Source organism: Cynocephalus volans, chromosome 11 (genome assembly GCF_027409185.1).
Source record: "Cynocephalus volans isolate mCynVol1 chromosome 11, mCynVol1.pri, whole genome shotgun sequence".
Taxonomy (NCBI): Eukaryota; Metazoa; Chordata; class Mammalia; order Dermoptera; family Cynocephalidae; genus Cynocephalus; species Cynocephalus volans.
Window position 1 is genome coordinate 123,431,631 of NC_084470.1, and position 25,882 is coordinate 123,457,512.

General features: G+C 49.2%; 1 protein-coding gene across 3 annotated transcripts in view; it reads right to left on the reverse strand.

The window, feature by feature from the left end:
* The window catches only part of NAV1 (neuron navigator 1), a 251,002-nt gene that overhangs the window by 170,623 nt on the left and 54,497 nt on the right, over positions 1-25,882 (reverse strand). For all 3 annotated transcript variants that reach the window (XR_010024868.1, XM_063113832.1, XM_063113831.1), the window contains exons 2-3: positions 9,735-10,485; positions 4,784-4,887 (exon numbers count right to left, since the gene is read on the reverse strand). Coding sequence is in view for 2 of the 3 variants with exons in the window: in XM_063113832.1 (XP_062969902.1) it covers positions 4,784-4,887; positions 9,735-10,453 (823 nt within the window). In the remaining variant the exon portion in view is untranslated. The remainder of the gene's footprint in view (positions 1-4,783; positions 4,888-9,734; positions 10,486-25,882) is intronic.

Sequence of the window (25,882 nt, forward strand, 5' to 3'; positions counted from 1 at the left end):
GGGCACCCAAGAAGAGATCTGTCACAGGGGTGGAGTCATCACATAGAGTCTTCACTAGAGCCGGGCCAGGAGGAAATGTGGGGTCAGAGTTGCAGCGGAAAAACCCCACCAAGGCCATGCCTAGTAGAGCTGTGGGAGCAGGACTGTCATGAAGATCCCAGAATTGTGGAGCTACCGCATATGATGCTAGCCTGCAAGAGCTGAAGCATGGCCTCAGACCAGGAAAGCCATAGGAGCAGAGCTGCCCAAGGACTTGGGGATCCAACTCCTGCACCAACATGCAGAGGACATTGAACATGGAGTCAAGGTACATGATTCGTCAGCCCTGAAATTTAATGCCTGCCCTGCTGGGTTTCAGACTTGTTTAGAACGTGTTACCCTTTTTTGGCCTATTTCTCCCTTTTTGAATCGAAATATGTACCCTGTGTCTGTCCCACCATTGCATTTTGTCAGCACCACGCTCAGCCAGCGAGCTAACCAGCCATCCCTATATGGGATCCGAACCCGGGGCCTTGGTGTTCTCAACACCGCACTCTCCCGAGTGAGCCACGGGCCGGCCCCACCATTGTATTTTGGAAGTAGATAACTTGTTTTGATTTCACAGATGGGACTTTGAACCTTGAACTTTTCAGTTGAAACAAGTTAAGACTTTGGGAATAGAATGAATATATTTACCTGTGAGAAGGACATGAACTTTGGGGGGCAGGGGCAGAATGCTGTGGATTGATTAAATTGTGTCTCCCAAAGATCATATCTTACAAGCTTAATTCCCACTGTAACCACTGAGGGTGGAAAATCCTATTATGGTAATTGAAAGGTGGGGCCTTGAAGAGGTGTTTGGATTGTAGGACCCTGCAGTAGTGAATGGATTAATAATGGTGGTCAGGGGTGTGGTTCAGAGGGCTTTAACAGGAGAGCACATGAGAGTCTCTCTCTCTCTGCTCTGCCATTTTCTGCCATGTGAAATCCATGCATTGCTGTAAAGCCACCACCAAAGAAGACTTTCACCAGATGTGTTCCCTGGACTTTGGACTTCTCAGCCTCTGAAACTGTAAGCAATAAATTTTTTCTTATAAATTACCCAGTCCAGGTATTTTGTTATAAGCAACAGAAATGGACTAATACACTCCTTGTCGAAAATGAGGCCAAATTTGTGTGATCTATAAAGTTCCCTAGAGCTTTGACTTCCTATATTCTTTGATTCCAAGACATTTGTAGGTCTGGGTTACTTAGATTTGTCCTGAAACGCTCAAAAGAGCATGGTGGCCTTGCACACTGAGCTGGAGCCCACGTGGAAGCCCCGAACACTCGCAGGGAGTAGAGTTATCATATCTCGCTCCTGCCCTGGGTGAGGGCACAGCAGGCTTTGCACATTCTCTTAGAATGAGGACTGTATTCCTGTCCCTCAATCCACAAGGCATGAAAACTTAATTGTGGTTTAAAGATGGAGTCAAGTCAACAAAGGAGAAGAAAGGGGAAGAAAAGCAAAACGGCCCCAGCGTGAGGCCAAACTCTACACCGCCCCTCCCATTCTATATATATCAAGACTCGTGTGAGGAGGAGGCAGGGAGGAGGCTCTGGCTTGCTCCCTGGTGACACATGTTATGATGAGAAAAGATCCCTTCATTATGTGTCCACTTAGTGCTCATTCAAACATGCCACAAAGTGGAAGTAATTAAGGAATCTGTGTAAACCTTGGTGCAACCTTTCCCAGTGCTCCCACACATGGCCTCACCACACATGTGGGCACGTGGTAACACCAGCCCTTGCTTCCCTTGGCTTTCCAAATTAAGATCTGATGGCAGCCTATGCACTGCCCTGCATTGACAGCAACCAAAGGGAGTGTGAGCAGATGGGACCAGCACTGGGCTGTCACTGGCAGCACCAGGTGGGCTAGGGGAGGGTCAGGGCACATGTACAAACACCCGTAGACTGGATACTCCTACACTTGCCCCAGGGCAGAGGCAGGTGGAGTAGCTGGCTGTGGACAGCCCTCAGGACATATGAAGGCTGTCACCAACACCCTAGCTCTATGGCAATTCACCATTGGAAATGCTCTTCCTGCTACATAAAGATTATAAAGCCTTATTTGGACATTTGGACTCTATTTCCAGAGTCCAGGCAGAGAAAGGAAGAAAATAGTATAAGGCTGAGAAAGCTCTTCAGTCTTCTCCTGCTCCTCTCAAGGGCCCTGCCCCCCCAGACCCCAGATGCAGTGAGTCTGGTGGCCAGAGGGGACAACACTGGGAGAAGAGCAGAGAAAGACTGGTTGCTCCTCCTAAGCTGGTAGACGAAGAAACAGGTTCACAGCAGAACAATGAGTGCCATGACCATTTACTTTGGATTCCTTACTCAGTCACTCAATTCATTCATTCACCAAACACTGATCACCAGACACTGTGCCAGTGATAGGGAACAAGAGGAGTTCATGGACAGGAAGGGAGGATATGTGAGCTTCAAACAAAAGTCCCCTGCCTTCTGTCATCTACAAATTGTCAAGGCTATAACATGATCAATAACTGGGAAATAATTGTGCTGGATTCCGTGAATGATATAAACATATGCTATAGTAGTCTCCAAGGCACCCATTTCTCCTTCTACAAGGTGGGGGGAATGTCCCAGTGCCCACCTCGTGCACAGGGCCTAGCGAGTGAGGCAGGACTGACTGGCTGCCTTGTGGACCCTATAAGGGCAGGTCACCGGGTGGGGCTTCTGGAATGCCAGCGAATTCTGTAGGTAAATCTCAGTGGAGTGAATCCCGACTGAATTCCTTGAAGGCAGGTCAAAGTCTTACTCATCTTCTACCCTAGTGTCAAGCAAGCGTTTGGCACAAGGCAAACACTCATGAATGGTTGTCGATTGAATGAAAGAATACGTGAATGAATGAGTCATTTCATGCCCTGAGTGAGTTTGGGAGTGGGAGAGCAAGGCATAAAATGGAACCCTTCAGTTGTCTCCTCTTTTCTCCTCTTCTCGATGTTCTTCAAGCTCAGGAGACTTCAGCCTCCCTCCCGAAGCAGGCAAACCCCAAATCTCTCTCCCCATCCAACCCATCAAAGAGCTCAGTGTATTTTCAGCAAAGATGGCTCACCATGACAACTAGCTAGCGCCAGAGCAGAGGTAACATTGTGAAACTTGTTCCCTTCCCTAGGAGCCTTGGAAAAAGCTGGTGCTTCTCACTTTCCCGTGTAAAGCCCACCTCCACAGGTTCACTGGCACTCTGCCCCACAGAACAACCCAACCTGTGATCTATCACACACTTTCAGATCTAGCCGGTGAGGGTGGTCTACCAGCTGACAAGCCTGGGGGATTCTTAACGTCAGTTTGCAGCAGGTGTTAAAAGTAAAACTCCTCTCACCAACTCATCGGATAATAATTATGAACGAATGCCTGGTAAGGTGGATGGAGATCATTAGGCTCCAACAATGTGGCATCCACATAAGGAAGCCATTACACTAACAAAACTGCAAATGTAAAAATAGAGCTCTACATAGTTTCCTGGTTACCGCATTCTAATTCTGATGTTTTTTCAGTGCCAGTGACATGTGGTTTCCTTTTGTCCCCTGCCATGCCCTCATTCCCCTGCATGTGTACTACTCGTGGGAGGAGATGGCTTACTTTTTAAATGCCCAGTCCCTACCCCAAAACCCTCCTCTGCAAGGCTTGCCATGGAAGAGTGAGTGTTGCTGCTCTGTTTCCGGGGTCGCTCCAAGATCACTGCTGTAGACCAGGCCCAAAGAGGGGTCAAAAGGGCCAGCCCCCAGGCCAAGAGGGCACAGAGAAGACAGGTCTGGCATACCATCAGTGCCAAATATCTCAGGGTCAGGCTGTCCTAAGCCCCAGCTTTGCCCTCTGGAGCAGGGCACTGAGATGAAGCTGTAAGAGAAACCTGAACAATCTCAGGTTTTCCAAAAGCAAGTTCATTGTTTTGCTGGGGCAAGTTTCCCTTTGTCTGGGAAACTAAAGGATAGAGCTGGTTCCTTGCTGTGTGCAGTCTCGTGTACCTCTGGTGTGGATTACAGCCATCCTCAAGGTATTTTTTTTTATACTGCAAGAACATCAGCACACATCCCTAAATGCTGCTGAGAGTTTAGAATCTGACCCACTTAGGACCTGACTCATGGTACACAAGGCATTCACTCATTCACTCTTCATTCATTCGGAGACAGTGAGCACCTGAGCATGCGCTGGGGACAGGTGGTGCCTCTGCCCTTAAGGAATATCACTATATTTGGGTTTCAAGAGTTTTTTTGGTGAATCTCATGCTCTTGAGGCTCAGTTAATAGTACTACGTGCATCAGGTGATATGTTGTGATTACAGGATGACACACGGAAGGGGACACATGTGGAAGTGGCCTGTTAAAAGTGGTCCTGGGTGAGGAAGCAGTTGTCAGGCAGCCAGCCAGGTGGCTCTGGACTGCCTTACAGGTTCCCAGGACCCTCACCGTTAATCTGGGCTTCACTCAGAACCTGCCTTTCACTCTCCCAGCCTGTCACCTTTTTGTAACATCCTCACACATTACACACACACAGTGGCTCTCACAGCCTGAGCATCAGCTAAGCATGGCACCCACTTGCCAGTTTCTGTCCTGACCCCGAAGTGCTCCTGGATTTGAAGGACCAACCCTGGGTTGAGTCAGGCATGGCGGAAACTCCAAGAGCAATTCACAACGATGTCTAATTGTCAAGAGATGGACCTGTTTAGCCTCTATGCGGAACGTGAGGAGAGTTCCAGTCCAGTGGCCCCCACCCCAGAAGGAAGCCTTTCCCCCAGAGCACTTACCCATGCAGGAGAAAGTCTCCTCAGTCCTGTTGGAAGGGCTGGAGTAGCCATCAAGGGCCCAGGTCCCCTGGGGAAGGGGGCCAGGTTCCTGGTCTGTCTGCAACCTGTGGGACCAAAAAGGGGTGGTCACTTATGGTGGAGGTTATTTCGGCCTGAAGTTCCTCCAAGGGGCTGAGAAACCCTCTCAGAGCTCAGAGCTTGGTTCTTCTCTGCTGGTGCCCAGTACCACTGGTGGACCTGTGCACGTGTGCATTCCTGCAGGCTGCAGCCTTCTGTGCAAAGCTGAGCCAAGGAGAGAGCCCCTGGAGAGCCCCTGAGGGCATGCAGATACCTGATGCTACTTGCACGTTGGTCTTCTACCCATTCCCAGCAACACTATCACCCACAGGGCAGAGGGATCCCCCAGTAATTCCTGGCCTTGGGTCCTTTGTCTTGCTGTTTCCTTGCCCTCAGGACGTGCATGTATGTACAGCCATGTGCATACATACGGAAAAGACCTCCCTCTGAAGGTGAGGTCACTGACTCCTGGTAGCTCAGGGGGCACACAGGCTTCCTTGGGCCCGCTCATTGTGCAGGCAGCTAGGAGGTCAGGAAAGAAGGAGTAGGCTCAGCTGGGGTCACTGAGACTCTTGGGAGGACAAATCCATGCTGGGCCAGTTATGGCATCAGGAAGGAAGGGTGAGGCCTCTGGGCACCCGCTCCCAAGTGCACACAGACCTCTGAGCACAACCCCAACCTTACAATCGCTCCCAGGAACAAAGACTGTGGGAGCTTTCATTATAGGCAATTACCCTGGGTTCTGGGAGCTGGCCCGCCCACCCGTCCATCCGCTGTCTCCAGCTAAATGGACCCTTTGGCAGCTTGGCAGGAGGGCGGGGGGGATCTGCAGGCAGGAGGGGAAATTGATGGGCTGGGCCAGGAGACCCTGTGAGTCTCCAGTGCTACTGTGATTTGTCTTTCTCTCTCTCCAGTTTTTACTTTTTTCAATACCTAGATGGCTCTGCCATTAACTGGCTGTGTAACCTGGAGTGAACCTCTCCACCTGGAGTGAACCTCTCCTGTCTGGGTCTAGCTTCCATCACAGGTGAAGAGAGACATGCTCCAAGGCTCAGATCAGTCTGATGGCCTAGGGAGTGAGGCATTTGCTGCTCCTGCTCAGCTCTAAGACACTCGTGCGATCTTGAGCTCTTGTGGATCTGCAACCCCTCAGGTGGGTGCTGGGGATAGGGCAGGGTGGGGTACACTCAGAGAAAGCAGGAGACCTCATTCTGGCTCATGGAGGTGCATGACATGATGGGAACAGTCATCATTTACTACTGTCAATTAAATGTCTGCCCAGGTACACTCATGCCAATGAGTTGATTGGTTTCTTGTAAGACATTAATATGGATCTGGGTTTTTGAAGTAGGGGACGTAACATATTGGTAAGAAAGTAATAGGACATTCTAAAGAGCAGAGGATCAAATGTTCTATTGAATAACATCATATATGTAAAGATCTAAGCACAGCATCTGGTCCAGAGCAAGTAGGCAATAACCAGTATTAAGAATAGGAAGAGCTGGGCTGGCGCCATGGCTCACTCGGGAGAGTGCGGTGCTGGTAGCACCGAGGCCGCGGGTTTGGATCCTATATAGGGATGGCAGGTGCACTCACTGGCTGAGCGTGGTGCAGACCACACTGTGCAAGGGTTGCGGCCCCTTACTGGTCAAAAAAAAAAAAAAAAAGAAGAAGAATAGGAAGAGCTTGCTGTCAGGACTATTACTGCCATTATTATGATGCAATGGCGAGTGAGGCAGTACTGGCCATATGGACCAGGAACTCCAGTCCCAGGAACGTTGGGGAATGCAGCCTATCTCTCCGATCTCAGTCGGCACTGCACTTGTATCTGCACCTGTCTCTGCCTCCCCAAACATGGTTAGGCCTCCATATCTGCCCTCACTTCCCAGCCTGGATGGACAGTACCCTCTATGCTGGAAGTCGGACAGTGGTTGAACCAGACAGAAGAAAACCACAAGGGTGACACCAATAACCTTACACTCCCGACACCACTAACCATACCCTCCTAACTGAAGTCTGACCAAAGGCCCACCTGAGGAGGGGAATGAGAGAACTGTCAGGGAAAGAAAATACTTGGCAGCTGGAAAAAGGCAGCCAAGGCCGTGGGGAAGCTGCTGTGGCTCTTTTCCAGGAGAGCAGAGGGGAATGAAGTTGGAGATGTGATGGAATAAGACGTGTGAGACAGGGGCTCTGGAGAGCAGATCAAGAGGCATTATGCCTTCTCTGGGTCCAGGGAGAAGGGGGCTAGCTGGAGGTGATGGATGGCAGGAGATAGGCTTTGTTGGGAAGACCACACCCAGACTCTTGAAAAGAGATGGATGTGGAGGATAGGGCCGGGGAAAAAGTGGCTGACAGATTCGTTCCCTGGAGAAGCAGGTCAGGTACAACCAGGGTGAAGACCACGAGGAGAACAGGTAGTCTCTGATTCTGCATTCAGCTGGGGCTTTGCAGAAGGCCAAGGGCCCAGGGGACGGGGTAAGATTTCCACGAAAGCAGGATGTCTGTAGATTCTAGGAAGCAGATGGCACCTCCTCGGCTGTGAAGCTTGGAAGGGGTGGCCCAGCCTGGCCCTTGGCAGAGCTGCACATAACAGCAGCTCTAGTCTCTGCAGGTATGCTGGGTTCCTGCCCATCTGCCTGCAGCATCTAGGGGTGTCTTGGTCCTAATCTCACCCTTGCCTGAGCCATGACGCTCCCTTCAATCCTAATCCAGGGCCTGAAAGAGGAAGGGTCAAGGGGTGGAGTAGTGAAGAAAACCCCTACTGGGGAGGTATGACACATTTCCATTTAGAATGCAAATATGCAATAAATGTTTGCTGAATAGAGGAAGCATGGTTCTGTTTAAGTCGCGTTGAAATGTTCGAACTAAAAAATTCTGACCTTTTTGGAAAATGTCAGGTTCTAAATATACCAGGGACTAATAGGGTGGATAATGTAAAATCTTAAACAATTTAATGCCTAGACACTTTTTCCCATAGAACGAATTCAAAATGAAGGAAATCAGGTAGGAGGAGAAAGTCAAAGAATTACCAGGAAAATATTTTACTAATTGAAAAAAGGCCATTCAAAGGAAGGTCTGCCCTACATGTCTGCTTCTTGAGTTCTCTCATCAGCTTCAGAATCTAAGTTGAGAAAGTCATAAGGGACAGAAGTGAATTAACCTTTAGAAAAAGGAATATCTGTGCACGTTATGGGCAGTATAGTCAGGCAGAAGGGATGCTTTGAGGGGTCACCTGCATAAGAACTCCTTTTGGCCGTGGACTCAGCTGAAATTCTTGCAATAAGAGGAGTTCACTGCCTTACAGTCAATTTGTAATCCTCTCTAGTTGTTGGAAAGTTCTTCCTATTGAGCCTCAAATCTGTCTTGAACTAACTTCTAACCACCATGACGCTGAGTCAGCTCTTTGGAGCTGCCCCAAGTAAATCTAATTCATCTTACAACATGACAGTCCTTCAAATATTTGAAAACAGTTCTCAGACTCCCTCTAAGCTTTCCCTTTCCAAAGTAAACTTCTCCAGTGCCTTTAATCATTCTTATAACACCTTTTTTGGATCCCTCGCCAACCTGTCAGTTTTCCTCTAAATGTGTTTTTGTGTGTTGATGTACTCTTTTTTTTAAGCTGGCCAGTATGGGGACCCGAACCTTTGACCTTGGTGTTATAACACTGCACTTTTACCAGCTGAGCTAACCAGCCAGCCCTGGGTCATTGTCCTTTTAAAATGTGGATTTCGTAACTGAATGTAACACTCTAAATGAGGCCTAAACATGTGTGTGCAGAATATAGTGGGACTCCAGGACCCCAAATACCTATTATTGTAATATAAGATTGCATTAGATTTTTCAGAAATCAAGATACACTCAAGTTGGCTTCTAGTGAAGGATAAAGCTCCTAGTCGTTCCTACTCCAACTGCTCTGATGCCTCAGAGGCCTCCAGTGTCCAGGGAATGATGTACAAGCTCTTCTACCCCCAAATATAAGGGAGAGTTTCTCTTCACATTAGCATCGGAAAAAGAAACATAGGAAGTTAGTTTAGCCAGGAAGGTACTAAATTTGCATTTGGGCATTTCTAATTTGTATAATAATTAGTAATTAAAATTTGGTTTACTTAATGTGGTCATTTTAGGAAACAGTTATATTTTTATTAAAAAAGCAGAGTTGACTTAGTGTTTGTTTTTCTATGCACTCAATTTACCATGTCTGAAAAAAACTGGGGAGACCAGCTTGTTGACCACATTGTCATGAATACGGGCCTAGCCGACACAAGGTGTTATGAGAGCCACAGGGACGATGCAGTTAGTCTAACTCACAGTGGGAGCAAATGTCTCACGCGAGTTGTGCAAGACTGACTTACCTACCTACCTACCTACCTATGTATCTAGCTGCCTAAGCATCCACAGTACCCTAATATATTGTTTCACCATTTCCCAGAGAGCAGGAAAACTGGTCATTTTAATGACTCCCAGTACCTGAAAGTGAAAAGAGTTTTCCTAGCACACTATGCCCTGCTACTTCATGATGTTCTAAATTGCCAATGGATTTTACTTTGCACATTTTCATTTCATATCCCCATAGATACTGGATAAGTAGTGTTGTGTGAACTCTCTCTTTTTAGATTCACCTGGGCATTTATAAGCCTCTATTAGTTGTGGAGTCCCCAGAGTTTGAGAAAGGCCAGAGCTTGGACTCGGGTTTCCTTTTACGTTCCCAGTCCCATCTCAGCTCTCCATTTCCCAACTTTGCACGTCTCCTCCTGCCTGACTTCTTTTTCTATACCCTGGGGCCCTCCGGTCTCCACCAGCCCCTCATCATCAAGCCCCTCTCCTCTTTGGGCTCGTCTCTTGGTCCCAGCACCATTCTTCCCTCCCTTCCTCCCTGCCTGCTCCCCCAGCTAACCTGTACTGGAAGGGGGCCACGGTGGCTGTGACCGGCTGACTCTGTTGATGGACCGAGGAGAAGCTAATGGCTGCCGGGGTGGAGGAGGCGTGTTTGCTCTGCGCTGGGCTGCAGACTGGAGAGGTAGGCCGTGAAGCTGCCCTGTCATCAGGCTCCAGAGACCTGGGGATCCCAGAACTTTTGTTGTTTATATCTCTCTGGTCTTTTCCGGGGCAGCTAGTAGACTTTCGACCTTCAGGAGGGCCTGGTATTTGAGTTTCTCCATGAGAGCTTGTCCGGGATGGGCTCCTGCCCCGGGTCTGGTGAATTGGAATCGCTTCCTGGGCCTTCTTCTTTCCCTGGGTGCCTTGTGTCTCCCCAACTCTTCTGGACCCAGCCCGGCTGGAAAGAGCTGCTTTTGGGGTTATTCTGGGACTGCTCCATGGGGAGCCGGAGAGGCCTTCACTGCACTCAGCTGACTCCCTCACTGCCCCAGCAGTCTTGGGGGAGCCTCTCCCCTGGGAGGCCTTGGGAGAGGAGTTTCTGGAAGGGCCTGCGGTCTTGCCCAGTCTTGGGGAGGCTGCTCTCTGGGGGCTCAAAGCCAGGCCAGCCTGGCGTGGACGCAGCTGGGGAGAAGCGCCCGGTGTATGAATCCTGGTCTGGGAAGAAGCTCGAGGCACAGGGATGGAGGAGGCATAGTGGGGGCGGCTGGCAGAATTCACATTGGCCATCCCATTCATGGTCGGCAAGGCTGGAAATGTGGGCTACTGTCCTGCAGGGAGAGGGGAGAGAAGACCGTTAGCACTGTCCCTCCTTTCTTCCCCTGAGTGTATAAAGATAATGTTGGGGTCAGTGGAGGGACATGAGCACCCAGACTGGACACTGCAACTCCTGGGCTCACATCCTGACTCTGGGCAAATCCCTTTGCTCTCTGCTCGGAAAGGCTGTTGGGAGGCTCATCTGCAAGCACATAAGTGAAAGTGCTTTGTGAGTTGCAAGGCGCTGTACAAATGGGCATCATTTAACTTTCCTTGACTCTGTTTCTGTCCTTTGACTGGGGATAGACTCTCCTTCTCACAGCCCCCTCCCTCTGAGATCTTTCACGGTGCACGAGTCTAGAACGTCCTGCCCACAGCAAACAAACTCCTTCACGCCCTCAGTCTTTTCTCTGCCAGTTCCTTCCACTCGTCACCTTGGCTGACCCCTGATTTTCCCCACAGGATACCTCTCCAGGGGAGTACACTCTTCTTCTACATCCCATTGGGCCCAAAGGTGGAGTGTCCAATCCCAATCCCCCCAAATCATAACTTGTTAACTGGTAAGCCCCTCTCCTTGCAGCCCCTGCCACCTACCTGCTCCCTCTATTTCCTGGTCCTCCTCCACACTACCTCTCCTGGTCCCTCCGCTTTGTCCTCACCCCCACAGCTACTGGGGATTTGGGCACCTGGCTCACAGTCTTTCTCTCCAGCCCATTCCCTACTTACCTCCTGTCCCGACAAAACCGACCTCTGTCACCTCTTGCCCTTCTCAGCTAGACTCAGAGACTGAGTGACCCACCTTTGGTGCAAGCTGGCTCTCTCCATGCACCCCCTACCAACAGCACCTGACCTCTTCTCTTCCAGACCTTGATCTGTAACGATCCCATCTCCTTCCTGTATCAACCCCTCCCTCTCTACCAGCTTCCCTTTCCCACCATGTTCATGAACTAATCACTTTCATGTCAAAGGGAATTTAAAGCAGTTTATGAAGACACATGCAATCAATTCCAGATAAAGAGTTAAACATAAAAAAATGAAACTATAGAAGAATTTGCAAAACACATGCATGAACATTTCCATAATCTCGTGGGAAAGGCCTTTCTAAGCACCAGATCAAAGGCAAAAATCATAAAGGAAAACATTGATAGATTGAGTGCATGAAAATTAAAATCCCTGTATGGACAAAAAAAAACCCAAAAACCTTTCAAAAAGGTTCAAGTCATCCATAAACTATAAAAACACTTGCATCAGGTATGAAAAACAGGAGTTAATACTTTTACATATAGGGAGTTCTACCAAATCAATATTCAAAAGAAAACACCCCATAGAACAAAGGGCAAAAGAAATTCATAAAATAATAAATACAATTGACCAAAACAAAACAAAACAAAAGGCTTCATTAGAAATGAACAAATGCAAATTGATTGTTATCATTTGTTGCTGTCCAAGTTATAGTTTGGAGAAAATTATAACATCCAGTGTTGGTAAGAGCACCAACACTGCTATGGACACAATGCCAAATCTACAAACTTATGCTAGGAAAACGATTAAAGATGTAGTCAAATGTACAAAGGAAATACTCATTGATTCTTAAAGGGCAAACTGGCATAGGGTGAATATAGAGATAAAGGACATTTGGGGCAGAGAAGAGCCTACCAAAGCATGGCCAGTCCACCCAAGACCACTGGGAGGCCCCCTTCCATACTGTGCAGAAAGCTGTCAGCAGCAGGAGGGGTTGTTTGTGGCTGTTGTTGACTTTCCCTGACCTTTGACTCTGTGGTGCTGGACCAGTTATAGGCTAAACTGTAAGAAATCAACATAGACCCTTGAGCATTGATGGATTTATAGAACTACAACCTGAAATGCCTGTGAGTCAGGGCTTGTAGGATTGCTCTACTGACAGAGGAAACAATTTCCCAAGAAAGAGAAGGGCTATGACGTGCTCCTCCTTGCCTCTACTTTGTGCTTTAATGAGCTAAAGCAACCCTCCCCCAACTCCATAAGAGAATGGCAAAGCCATGTGTGTTCAGGGAACCACAACCAACTGCCCTCGGCCTCTCCGGTGGCTGCCCATCGCCTAGGCCTAGAAGACCAGGCTCAAAGCTTGCCTGACTCCCACTCCCTCCTGCTCTACCTCATGCCACCCCCTGCCCACCCACCAGGCCACAGACTGAAGGGACGCTCCGAGTCACCTTCTGCCTGCCCACAGTCTCCCATGCAGGACACCCTGCCCTGTCCCTGGCCCCAGCATGCCAGGACAGCCACTGAGCAGTACTTTCATAAAGGAATCTGAGAGGATATCAAACACGTAGTACCTGCAGCTGTGAGAATTTGGGTAAATTATTTAACCTCTCCATGTCCAGTCTGCAAAATGAGATGAGAGCAGGATAAAATCTAGAAAGTACAGTCAGGGGGAGAAATAGGGAGTCTTTAAGACAAGAAGAGAATACCATGCTTTAGCCTGGCCTCAGGATCTGTAGTCAGAATTTTTCCCCAGTAGAGATGAGAATGATTTACTTTGTCATCTTCCTTCTATCCAACCACTGCTCTAGTGGTCAGCTATGTGCATCTGTGACAGTGTACAGCAGGACCAGAGGCATAAGTGGAGACCTGTTCAAAGGCTCATGTGGGCCCTAAGCTGCTGACCTTGGCCTCCAGCACAGAGCTGGACTGTGCACTGACCAGCTGAGCTAACCAGCTGGCCACCGACAAAAAGGGCCTTAGACCACTGACCCACTGCAGCCACACCCCTGAGACTTTCTCATTCCCAGATTCAATACCCTGAACTGGAAAAGTGCCATGTGGCCACTTCTGTTTCTACCCTCAGCCCTAATCCCCACCAAATCTTAGCGTGGGCACCAAGGCCAATTAGGCAGTCCAGACAACCCATTCTGGGAGTTACTTCTGTGAGAGAACCCAGAACTGCATCTTGGTTCTGGCTGGGAGTCTCTCCCCGACCCAGGTTGTGTTGCCCGGGACCACCCAGTAGTCCAACTCACCTGCATTATCCTCCACACATCCCAAGCTCCTAGCTCTGCCCAGACAGGCCTGGACCCCCTTGGCTTCAATCTTCCCAGTTGCTATGGCTATAGCTGGCTGGATTTCCAGCTAAGAGAGCCCTAAGGCCAGGAGGCTGCGACTACCTCACTTGCTAATGGAGCAGATGCAGTTGCTGCTTTTACTGGATCATCATTTTTTTCAAAAGCTCGATAGTAAGAGGATTTTAAAACATTCCCATGGTAGGTCACAGGAGCCCCACCCCTCCCTCTCCAATGCAGTTGGGGCCCTGCTCTCTCCTCCTCCCCAGATGAGAGCCCTTGCCTAGACAGGGATGTGATAACCACTGCCCAGGTGGTAGCCTGGGAGAATCAGACAATCTCTAGGACTCTCCAAAGAGAGTGAGTTATTTTAGCCTGGTGGGAAAGGGGTTACAAAGGAGCTTTCCTGGTTTGCCTTCAGAGTGAGAATCCATAGGTACTCAGCACCTTTAAAGGGACCTCAGAGGACACCCAGCATATGCCCTGCCCTAGACATAGCAGCGATGCCTTTTACTGAGGCATTATTTCTGATTCTTTCAACAACCTTATAAGGTGGGTTTTATTATTGCTATTCCACAGGTAAGGAAAATCAGGTCAAGAAGGTTAAGTGAGCTGCCCAAGGACACAACCAGCTAGAAAGCTGTGGATCTGTGCTATTCAAATGCAGATGAGCAGGACTTGGAGTCTCAACAATGGGTCACCTTGGCCACACCCACCAAGTGTACATCCACCCTCTGCCTGCATCCCCCAGCGACCATAATCAACTCTGACCTTGCCGTGATTGGCAGTTCTGGGCTTTCCAGAGATGGAGTTGGGGCAGGGGGGTGTGCAGGAGGCTGAATCCAATTTATGGGGTGGAAACCAGAAGAGAAGAAAATCAGTCATAGGCAGCACTTGGGGAGGCCTCTCTTCCCTCTCTCCTTTCCCCAGCACTGCTCAGATCTAGCCAGTTTTCCTGTCCCCCTTATATTCTGTTTGCCTTTGGTAGTACTGGGGGCCAGGATGGTACAGGACATTTCCCATATGAGATTATAGGCAGCATGCATGGGGGGGAGGGAGATGATGGGTCTAATCCAGCCTGGCCACTGGTTTAATATGCCTAGTTAGTGGCAGGTGGCACACCTGGGCTAGGGTGGGGATTGAGAGGGGAGACTCTGGGGTTGCATTTCTCTGGTAGCAGGGGGTGGAGAAATGACTGGGGTAGAAAGGAGAGGGAATGCTCATGAGGGTGGGGGGTGGGATTCAAGCTGAGACCCACAGACAATGGCACCTTCAAAGCTCAAGGGTGAGGCCTCTGCCAAGGTGATCTCTCCTGGGGTCCACATAGAAGCCTGCTGGCTGCAACACCCTATCTGTATTCTTAATGGACCAAATGATGGGGAGACATCATGCCTGCTCTGGGGCTCAGTTTATTCTCCTGTGAAATGAGGGTAACCCTTTCTACCCCCCTGCTCTCCACAGCCTTATGTGTTGAGTAGGTTGAATAAGGTAATGTTGGGAAAATGTTTGGCCTCCTGAGATGAACAGGGTTAGCTGTAATGGATCCCATCTCCTGGGCCTCATGTTAGACAAAAATGTCCCAAGAAGCAAGACAATCTGTGTCTCTTTTGGATAGGGCTCTGTTCAAGCCAAAGAGCTTGGCTATGACTACTGATCACTCTTTGCAATACCTTCCCAATATGTCTGGGGGTCTCAAGGGCAGAAGGTTGGGGGCAGAGTGGAAGTCGGAAGGAGGGAGCCTGTTTCCTTTTTATGTGAAACTGTGTATGTGTATGCACGCGTGTATGTGTAGTTGGGGGATCCTATCAGATCCCCTAAAGCCGAACATGTTTTCTTTGCTCTTCTTCCCTCTAAGCGCCCCCATCTGAAATTCCACTTAACCGCAGTGAACAAGAGGAGGGCTTCAAGTGTTCTTTAGTTTCCTCCTTCTGGGAATCCCTGTCCTCAGTAAGTTACATTAGGGAGTTAGTACCATCCGTTACAAAAGAACGTCATACTTACAAATGGATTCATGGCAGGATCCCTTTGTTCAACAACCACACCCTTTGGTTGAGCACCTTCCATGTGCCAGGTGCTTTGCCAGGTGCTGTGGCAATTGCAATGGCTGAGACCCAACTTTTGCTCTCAAAGAGCTAGCAATCTGGTGGGGAAGAAACACATGCACACTCATTACAAGCAGCATGTGCACTGTGCATGATGAGAGGCAAAACGAAGTGCACATGATCTGTGTGTCACGGTCTGTCAACAAGGCAGGGTCTGGGCAGGCTTCCAGGAAGAGGCAGCAGCTGACTTGGTGGTTGGTGGTTTGAGGTCTGAGAAGCAGTGGATTTCATGGTGGAACTCCTCATGCCCATGGATCTGTCCATCAGTGCCCCAATATAGACCCTGCTCTTCAAAGAAACTCTGTGGGTGTAGTGGCTATAGGATAAGCTCTGGGGCCAAAATGCCTTGGTCCAAAGCTTGGCTCTTTCATTTGCTGATGGTGTGACCTCAGGGAAATCCCAGAACCTCCGAGTTTTCTCATCTGTGAAGTGAGACTGAGACTAGGACATACCTTGTAAGGTTGCTTTGAAGAATAAGTTAGTTAATAAATGTAAAGTGCTTAGAACAGTGGCTGGCACAAAAGACCCAACAAATGTTTTTGTTATTATGATATTATTACAATGTTATGTTGTGATGATAACGAAAAAGAACTCTCTTTTTCAATTATCTCTTGATCCCAGGTACTCAGGAAGGGAGGCTGAGCTGCCTGGTTCTTCTGGAGCCTCCAGCAGAGCAGAAGAGCATAAGTGCATCTGCCAGGCCCGGATCAGAAACCTGTAGCATCAAAAGGAAAAACACTGTCCCTGCTGGGTATGGTAACACCCAACCACCTACCAATGGAAAAGGCAGGAAACTAGTTTAAAAATGGAAGACCTGAGTTCAAATCCTAGCTCTGCTACTTCTTGCTATGAGGCTTTAGACAAGTTATTTATGTTTTCTGAGCCCAGAGTCCTCATCTGCAATAAGCAGTCCTGGTGTTTCATAAAGATTAAACGAGAAAATAAAGTATGGCAACTGGCACATAGTAGGTGCTCAAGAAATGGCAGAAATTATCTTAAGGAGAACAGCTGCCCCTCCTCCCAGATGTGAATGAGCCAAATTCAAACATAGAGTGGGGCAGTCTGGTGGATGGCAGGGTGAGAGGCTGATGGCTTCCTGGGCAAGTTGGAATAGTCCCAGCCCCTGAACATGGTGTATATGTACCCAACACGTACTTCCACCCGGTCTCACTGCTCCCTTTCCAGTCGATGAGCCGACTGTCTGCTCTTTCATCCTCCATCTGGTGCATTATTTATAAATCAAACACTTTTTAGCTGCACTTGCTATTGTGTGATAGGCACTGTTCTAAGTGTTTTACCTGTACTAACTTGCAATCGTCCTAAGGACACTGAAGCGCAGAGAGGCTAAGGGACATGCTGTGGATCACACAGGTAGTAAATGGCAGAGCCAAGATTAGATCCAGAGAGCCTAGCTCCAGAGACTGTGCCGCGCCCCTGACTCCTCCTCACCTCAATCTCCCGGCCTCTCAGCCTCGTTTCACTCCACTCATTCTGGCCCCAGGCCCCATCAGGACACGTGGAGGCTACAGGTTAATGCTCAGCAAACCCCAGAGCCAGGGCGTATTCTTTGGCTCAGAAGGTGATGAGAGCATAAGCGTCAGCTCCCTCTGATCTGCGGGGCCAGGGGCAGGGTGAGGGGAAGGAAGACGAGCAGTGTATTCAGAGGTCCCTCCCCGTCTGGAGAAAGTTCCTGGCCGGCCCGCTTCCACCGGCTCCTTCTGCCCTGGAGGCGCCCGCAGCAGCGTCGGGGGCGGGCGGGGCGCGGGGCGCGGCCGTGGTGCTGATAGGACAGCTCCTCCTGCAGTGGCCCCGTTAAAGGGGCCAGCACCGCCTTTCGGGAGCGCAGTTAAGATGCCCATTTCCAAAAGGTCAGAACATTTTAACCACGGCATCGAGAGGCTGGGTATACAAACAAACAAACAAATAAACAAAAAGAAAAAAAGAGAGAGGACAAGGAAAATAGTGGAATCGTTTATGGTACAACGCTAGAGTATCTGTGGACTCAAGCACTGAGGTACAGACACTACACAGTACAGAATGATGGCTGAAGACAGAGCCCTGGAGCCAGAATAACCCCCTCCCGACTTGCCCCCTCCCACGTCTTCCCAGACCGCCTACCCTAACCCACCCCATATCCTCGTGCAAATCTGGGCACTGCAGCTTCCTGCCTGTGGTCCTGAGCAAGTTACTTAACCTCCTTGGGCCTGTTTCCTCATCTGTAAAATGGGAATGATAAAAATACGTACCTTATAGAGTCGTTACAAAGATTGAGTTATAAGAAGGGAATCACTGAAGACAGTGCTTGGCGCATAATAAACACGGACAAAATGCTAGTGATTGTTACATCACATCATCAGCACAGCATTTATCTTCTTTGTTCTACCCCAAAAATCTCATTAGCACTTTTTGTCAGCCATTCCAGTCAGAATAGCATAAACATGATCACAGAATGTTGCACCTTTAACCTAAATTTTTATTTTCTTATTTATGGCCATTTATTGGGATTGGGGTGGGGTGGATAAAGTTAGACAGCAGGCAGAGTTTCCAAAATAAACACACGTAAGACCATGGCATGGGTTAGTAGGGAGATAGAAAGATCTCTGTTCGTGAAGATCCTTCTGAAGATGACGCGTTTGTGACTACATGAAGATGGTTTAGGTTTTGACCTATTCAGGGACAGGAAGGTGGACAGAATGACCATTGGGGGACCAGAAGCCATAGACAGAACTCCTGGACTGCACACAGGCCTCTCTGTAAGCTTTCTTACTCCACCTGCCACATACTATCTTCTGCCCTTGAGCTCCTGATCACTTCCTCCCAGGAGTCAACCTCAGCGTGGGCTTCACTTCTGGTTAGAGGTCCAGTCTGGTCCTTGGAGGCTGAACAACCTCAGGTAACAGAGAGCTGTGTCCTTTGGTGCCACAGCAAAGAGGAGACTTGTGCTGCTGTACCCCTCAGACAAACACCACGCACATAGTGACACTCACACACACTCATACACGTACGCTCACACACATAGACACAAGATTCACACTGCCATAATAATCTGGATGTTTGTTTCTCCCCAGATTCATGTGTTGAAACCTAATCTCCAACAGTGTTAACAGGTAGGGTCTTTCAGAGATGATTAGGTCATGAGGACTCTGCCCTCATGAATGGGATTAGTGCCCTTACAAAAGACACTTGATCAAGCCCTTTTGTCCTTCCACCATGTGAGGACATAGAAGGCACTATCGATGAGGAACAGGCCCTCACCAGACATTGAATCTGCTGGCACCTTGATCTTGGACTTCCAAGCCTCCAGAATGATGAGAAATAAATTTCTGTTGTTCATAAATCACCGTGTCTAAGGTATTTTGTTATAGCAGCATGAACAGACTAAGACACTCACACATCCTCACACATACACAATCTGACACTCAAACAGAGGTATACATACTCATACACACCCCACACATACATGTATACACTGACACACAGATATACACAATCACACAGACACACACAGGCACATGCCCACACAATGACACAAACACACACACACACACACTCACATACATGTCATATATGTTCACTCACAGTTGTGCTCATTCTTACACACACACATCTCAAGCTTGACTCTTTCCTGCCCACTCTCCCTGTCCCTTGCTGTCCTTCCCTTAGGCCCATTTCCCATCCAGCCAGAAATGAGGAGGGACTCTGTGTCCCCCCATCCGTGTCCATCTCAGGGCTCCAGGCTCGCTAGCAGTGCACTCACAGGCTTTCCCTGCAAAAACAGGACCGACACCCCCACTATGGGTATCCAACTTTCATTCAGCATTTGTGAGTTATAGACCTTGGAGTTAATGAGAACATCCCTATGCTTGAGAGGAAGTAACTTATCCCAAGTCACACCACTGAGTAACCACGGAGCCTGGGGTGACTCCCAGTCCAGTTCTGTTCCTCCACACCACACGGACTCCCCTGCACATGAAACCCCCGTTTCTCAGGCTGGGCATTGTGAAGATGTCCCCAGGACTGAGGACAGGACTGCAATAATCATTTATTAAATGTTTATCCTTCTTGTCCAGCCTCTAATCTCTGCCAGCCTCTCAGGACAGCGATAAAGAAAGATCTGACATGTGAAGGGGGGGAAAGGCCACAGTGGAAGGGATTTGAGTCCACTCCCCTTCCCCAAGCTCTTAGCCTGTAGACCTTGGCTTTGGGCTCTAGCCAGCCAGCTGGGGGCCATTCAGCTGGGCCTGGTCTTTGGCAGAGAAGTCAATCACCCAGTCTGTGTTGAGAAGAACAAGGATGGGTAGCCAATGGTGTTTCAGCATGGGCAGAGCATTGGCAGGAAGCAGAGGAAGCTGGGGTCTGCTGGCTGGGAGTTGGCAGGGGAGGAGCTGGGAGCTCAATACCCCCAGCGCCCGTCTGGCTGGCTCCCGGCTCAGAATGGGGATTAGGATTGTCCAGAAGTGGTGGGACCCATCAGTCCCCTCCCCATCTCCACCTCTGGAGCCCAGGGCTCTGCCAACACACTCAGGAATTCCCTTAGCCTTACAACTGTGGCATGGTCTCTGTTTGGGCCAGATGGCAATGTGTTCGTACAGAGGAAAGATGGGGCTGGCCATGTTAATTTCAGGTAATGTCAGATTGTTCAGTTTCCTGTTATTTATAATTAAGTGATCAAGAGGGAGCTAAGACCTCACCTTTCACTCCCGGCCCAGCCCAGTCCTTTTCCCAGGAGAGGCTTCTGAACAGTCCACTGCCCAGACTTGGCATTCCCAGAGCAGCTCCATTGCAAGCTTCCCCAAACAGTACTGCCTGACCCTGCGCCTGTTCCACCGAAGCCCAGGCTGACAGAAGCAGGACATATGGACGGCTCAAACACACCTACACAGAGGAGATACTGCATTCCTCCAGTGCCTCTCAGAATCCCTCACCCAGCTCCCCAGGCTGGAAGTTCTTTCAAGTGTCTAACCTCCATCCCTCCTGCTAAGCATCCAAGTTTATCTTCTGATTCTCCATTCTGCAGGCTTGTTCTCACAGCCTCTGACCTCTGAGACAGAAGTGGATTTTGAGCTTCGAGGAGGAGGCTCAGAGCCGCACAAGTGTTCTGTCAGCATATGGGCATTTTTCGCTGATTTGATCTGTATGAATCTCTGCTCTCAATATCCTTGGTTCCTTTTCAATTAGCCAAGAGAAATGATTTAGTGCTAATGAAAATCAATGGTTTAAAACTGTCCCACAAATCACAGGGGGCTGGAGGCTTCAGTTATAAATACCTCCCAGGAAGTTGAGCTGGCACGGAAGGCACGTGGAGCCCGCACACAGCTTCCTTGGGGCCATGTGGAGAAGAGAAGGCGCCCTCCCTTCTCCCTGCTACCAGGCACTTTCCTGTGCTCCAGAACACTCCTGCTACACAGCCCGCATCTCTAAACACCCTAACACTTGGTATCCCCCCTGTAATGCAGATTAAAGCTTCTGTTTCTAAGTCACCTAGGGAGGTGCCCTGAAGACAGTTCATGTTCTGCCCCCATCTCTCACTCTACCAGTGTGTATGTGTGTGTGTGTGTATAAATCACTGTCCCCCAGGCCAGAGTTACTAGAGGTCTGGCTTTCTAACCATTAACTTAGATTCCAGATGGACCCTGGAGCTGCCGAATGGGGGAGGAGCAGAGGTAAGAGGAGCCCTGCTGGGGGTTTGGGGGGGGCTCAGTGCAGACAGAGAAACTTGAGCCTACACAGACCCCCGTGCAGCTAGTCAGACGACCCTATCTCCCACCAGACCTGTCAGCTCCTTCTTTCTCTCACTCACTTTATTATTATTTTTCTCCCCCAACTTAAAGCTTCCAGCTCCACAGATGAGTTTTCCAGCCAGGCAGATGGAGGTGGTATCGCTCAACAAATCCCGCATACTTCCAGAACTCGTAGACTGGGGCAGAGGAGGGAGCTTCCCTGGTGCTGGGGCAGGAGAGGTCTAGAGAATTCTGGACTGTTCTTAAAGCTCACCAGCCCAGAGCCCCAAGCCACTTTGCAGCATGTGGGCTGGTTCCCTGCCTGGAACACCACATCCTGGCATTTGGAGAGGGCTGGACTTGGAGTCTGACTCCAAACCCGTCAGTGGAACTGGGCTGTGAGGTACAGACCAGACCTCCTGCTGAGTTAAGTTAGCATCAGACCCAACTACACTAGCAAGAGGCTCTACGTGCCTGCCCCCTGCCCCACACGTGGGGGTGGGGGATAAGAGACCTGAATTGGGAGTTGGTGGCAGGCCCAACAGCCAAGTGCAGCCCACGAGTCAGAACGCTGGACTAGACTCCAGCGCCAAGTGTTTCCCTGAGTTAGTCTCCAGGCCTTAGCTTTACTGTCTGAAAAGTGGGTCAAGCAATTCCAGCATGAAAGAGAATTCAAGTCCTGTTGCCTGTCTCATTCCAGGGTTTTGACTGCTGGCTCCACCAGCCTCCCCCAGAGCCAACCTAAAACTGCGCTTGGGTCCTGTTCTGGCCAGCACAATGTTGCCAAGCCAGGATGGCTTCCCGCTTTCAGCAGCAGCACATTCGTGTGATAATCATGCACAGGGGGAGAGGCCAGGCCTGGCTGGTCGCCAAGACCCCTCTGTCAAGCTGCAGGAGAGAAGCCTCCCCACCGCCAACTGACCCCAATCTTGGAACAAAAGTCCCATGATCAGCGAGGCTCCCAGAGTGTAGCACCCCAAGGCCCAACATCCTGCCAGACACCGGGAGGCTGGCAGGTGAGCCCAGGGAAGCCACGCATCAGCCGAAGCTGGAAAAGTCCCTCCTCTCCTTCCCCATTAATCTGGGGAGACCCAGGAATGCAAGTGCCCCCACTCTAGGTGACCCACTGCTCTGTAAGTCCTGGCCCAAGATCTCTGAATAGGGTCACCTCTGCCTAGAAGGGTTGATGGGGGTTTGGCAGGGCAGGAAGACCACCTGAGGCAGCAGGCGCTGGCATCTGCACACTTGGACCGGAAACCCGCTGGGCACGCACATCACTCCCACACGGGATGAGAACATCGACTTTTTATAACGTTTTAGGGGTGCTGTTCAGTGTCTGGTTCAATGTATAAGCTGTGTGGCTCAGGGAAAGTCATTTAACCTCCCCAAACTCTGGCTGCCTCATCTGAAAAACAAGGGCACCTATATCACTGACTTTCTGTAAAGATGAACTAAGATAAGGTACAGGAAATGTGAGCACAGTAGCACACAGAATTCCTTAATAAAGGGTAGTTCTTATTACTTATAAAAATAATAACATGCTCATTAGAAAAACACCTGAAAAATCTAGAAAAATGTAAAGAAGAAAATGTCTATCACCTATAAGCCTACCACTGTACTAAGTCGACTAATTGCTTTTTTTTAAAAAAAGATGACTGGTAAGGGGATCTTAACCCCTGACTTGGTATTGTCAGCACCACGCTCTCCCAAGTGAGCACACCGGCCATCCCTATATGGGATCCGAACCCGTGGCCTTGGTGTTATCAGCACCGCACTCTCCCAAGTGAGCCACGGGCCGGCCTGACTATTAGCATTTTTAAGTGTTTTGGTTTTTCCCAGGCTTTTCACTATGCACATACACACACATGCACTATGAAACTGTGCTTACTCTATACATATGTTTTATATCTTTTCACTTACTATGTATTAAGCATTTTTACTCTTCATTTTAAAATCTTCAAAAGTTATTCAAAATCATACTTGTTAATAAACTATTATGTGAATGCATTATACAAAAACTATTTAAGCTTTCCATCACTAGCTATTTAGGTTGTTTCCAATTTTCCACTATTATGTGATAAACATCCAAGCAAATTTTGCTTGAGCCTCACATCATTTCCTCAGGCTACATTCTTAGAAGGAGAATTACTGGGTCCAAGGGGAGAGTCATATAAACACTCTCAGTTACGAACTGCAGATTGCTGCTCAGAAAGTGTCTTTAGAGTATCTGGCTCATCGCATCCTTTTCAGTGATTAGTATCTTGGTATCTTGTTCAGTAGTGGGGCTGCAGCCTCTGCTGGGGGCCTGGCCCTCCATCTGGCCACACATACCAAGAGCTTGAACAATGTTCTTGAATAGCCAGGCCAAGTGGAGGAGCAAAGCTGGAGGAGAAAATGTGTGGGGTAGCCCCCGCAGCCAGCAGATCCTGCTCTGGTCCCGCTCCCCGTTGAACACAGATAAGAACAAATGAACTGCTCTACTTTGGGGACTTAAGTTAGAGGTTAGAAAGAACTTTCCGTCTACAGAGAGCACTAAATACTGGGGCTGGGATTTTTCTAGTTCTTCTGCTTGGAGTTTGGAGTGGCAGAGATACTCCTCTGCCTGGAATACTTAGGGCCAGACACATGGACAGGATGACAGGATGACTCTTGGCCTTAGGAAAGCCTTGCAGTTCACAGGACAGTACCACTGGGGAAAGTACCAGCAAAATGGGGTGGCTGGATGGGTTCACTGAATCCAATCTGTGCCAGGCACTGGGTTGAGGGGGGTCTCCCATGCACTATCTGCCTTGAACAACAAATATGAGGGTACTTCAAAAAGTCCATGGAAAGGGCCGGCCCGTGGCTCACTCGGGAGAGTGTGGTGCTGAGAACACCAAGGCCCCAGGTTCGGATCCCATATACGGATGGCCGGTTCGCTCACTGGCTGAGCGTGGTGCTCACAACACCAAGTCAAGGGTTAAGATCCCCTTACCGGCCATCTTTTAAAAAAAAAAAACAAAAAGTCCATGGAAAGATTCATATTACCTTTTAATTCTGTTCTTCCACGAACTTTTCGAAGTACCCTTGTATAGCCCAAGTTGCCCCTGCTTTGCCCACAGGAGAGGAGGTTTTGCAATACGAAAGTCTTTGCCTTTGCAAGGGTCCTGGTCTGTCCCTGCTGCATGTCCAGGAAGGTAGTGCCCAGGTTCCCTAACCACTCCAGCTTCCTCACCTCTCTTTTCAGTCCTTCCCTTTTCTAAGACATCACCTGACTTCCCCACCCTGGGTGGGTCCCGTAGCCACCTGGTGAACATCTGCCAGCCCTCAGAGCCTGTGGCCGGAAGAGCCAGACTCCCATGTAGAGTACCAGCCCAGGCACTCGGAAACCCACCGAGTTTCTCACTTCCTTTCCCACCTCCCCCTTTCCCCTTACACCCTGCAAGCTTCCGCCACCCTTTGGCACACAAAGTGGGAAGGGATGCAGAAGCTGCTGAGGCCAACCACTGCCTGGAGCTGGACAGACCAGGAATCTCACAGGGTTCACATGCACCTGCAGTCCTTGAGCAGGAGCCTGTGTGGCCCAACATCTTGTTTATGACATCCCCCCTTATCCATCTCCTCAGCCTTTCCTAAATGCAGCTGGCCAGGCACGGCCCTGTTCAGATACACCCCTAACTACGTCCTGCTGAAAAACAGTCCATTACAGTTTTCTTGCAACTACTGAAAATCCCCCCTCATCTGCTGCCTTTCTGAGCTGACCCACAGAAAGATGATCATGTCACCCAGTCCATCTGTCTAAACACAAAAATGCCCATGGCTCTCATCCTTGCCCCTCACACGAATGCCTCTAAGCTAGAGTCTACATTGCTACACAGACTGTCAGTCACATGACTTGTTATCTTGTGAGGTTTGGGTTTAGGCCATTTGTGACACCCTCTGGGGACCCTGAGAGTGAGCAAGTTGTTGCTGGGAAAACTGCATTAATGTCCCTAAATACAGGGTCTCACCACCTCCTCCTACCATCACCTAGCTTTTTTTTCTCTCTCTCCCTCTTTTGGCAATATCTGTTGTCATGGAGATTCTAACACAATGGGACAGGTAGGAAGCCTGTTGCTTGGCAACAAGATGCTGGAGGTACAGGATTGGCTGCCGAGGTTTAAAGGAACAGAAAGAATGATGAGGGAAGGTGGGAAAGTAGAGAAACACCCTGTGGGGGACACAAAGGCATGGGAGAGAAGCAGGAGATAGGACCAGGTTGAAAAGAAAAACAGAAGTGAGAAGAGAGAAAGAATCACAACCTCCCTGGGGCTGGGTCACTATTGGTTTATTTGCTCGGATGTTCTCAGTAAAAACAGCAAAGCAAAACAAACATACATTAATGTATTTTCATAGCTGTGTTTACACTGTAGCAGGATGAATGGAGATTTAGACAAAAAGAATTCTTAAATGTAGGGCAGAAAAATTCTACAAGAAGACACTATGATACAGCGGAAAGAGCAAGGGTTTTAGTGTCAAAAACTTGGATTTGTATCTTCACTCTACCCCTTCCTTGATGTGTGACCCGATCAA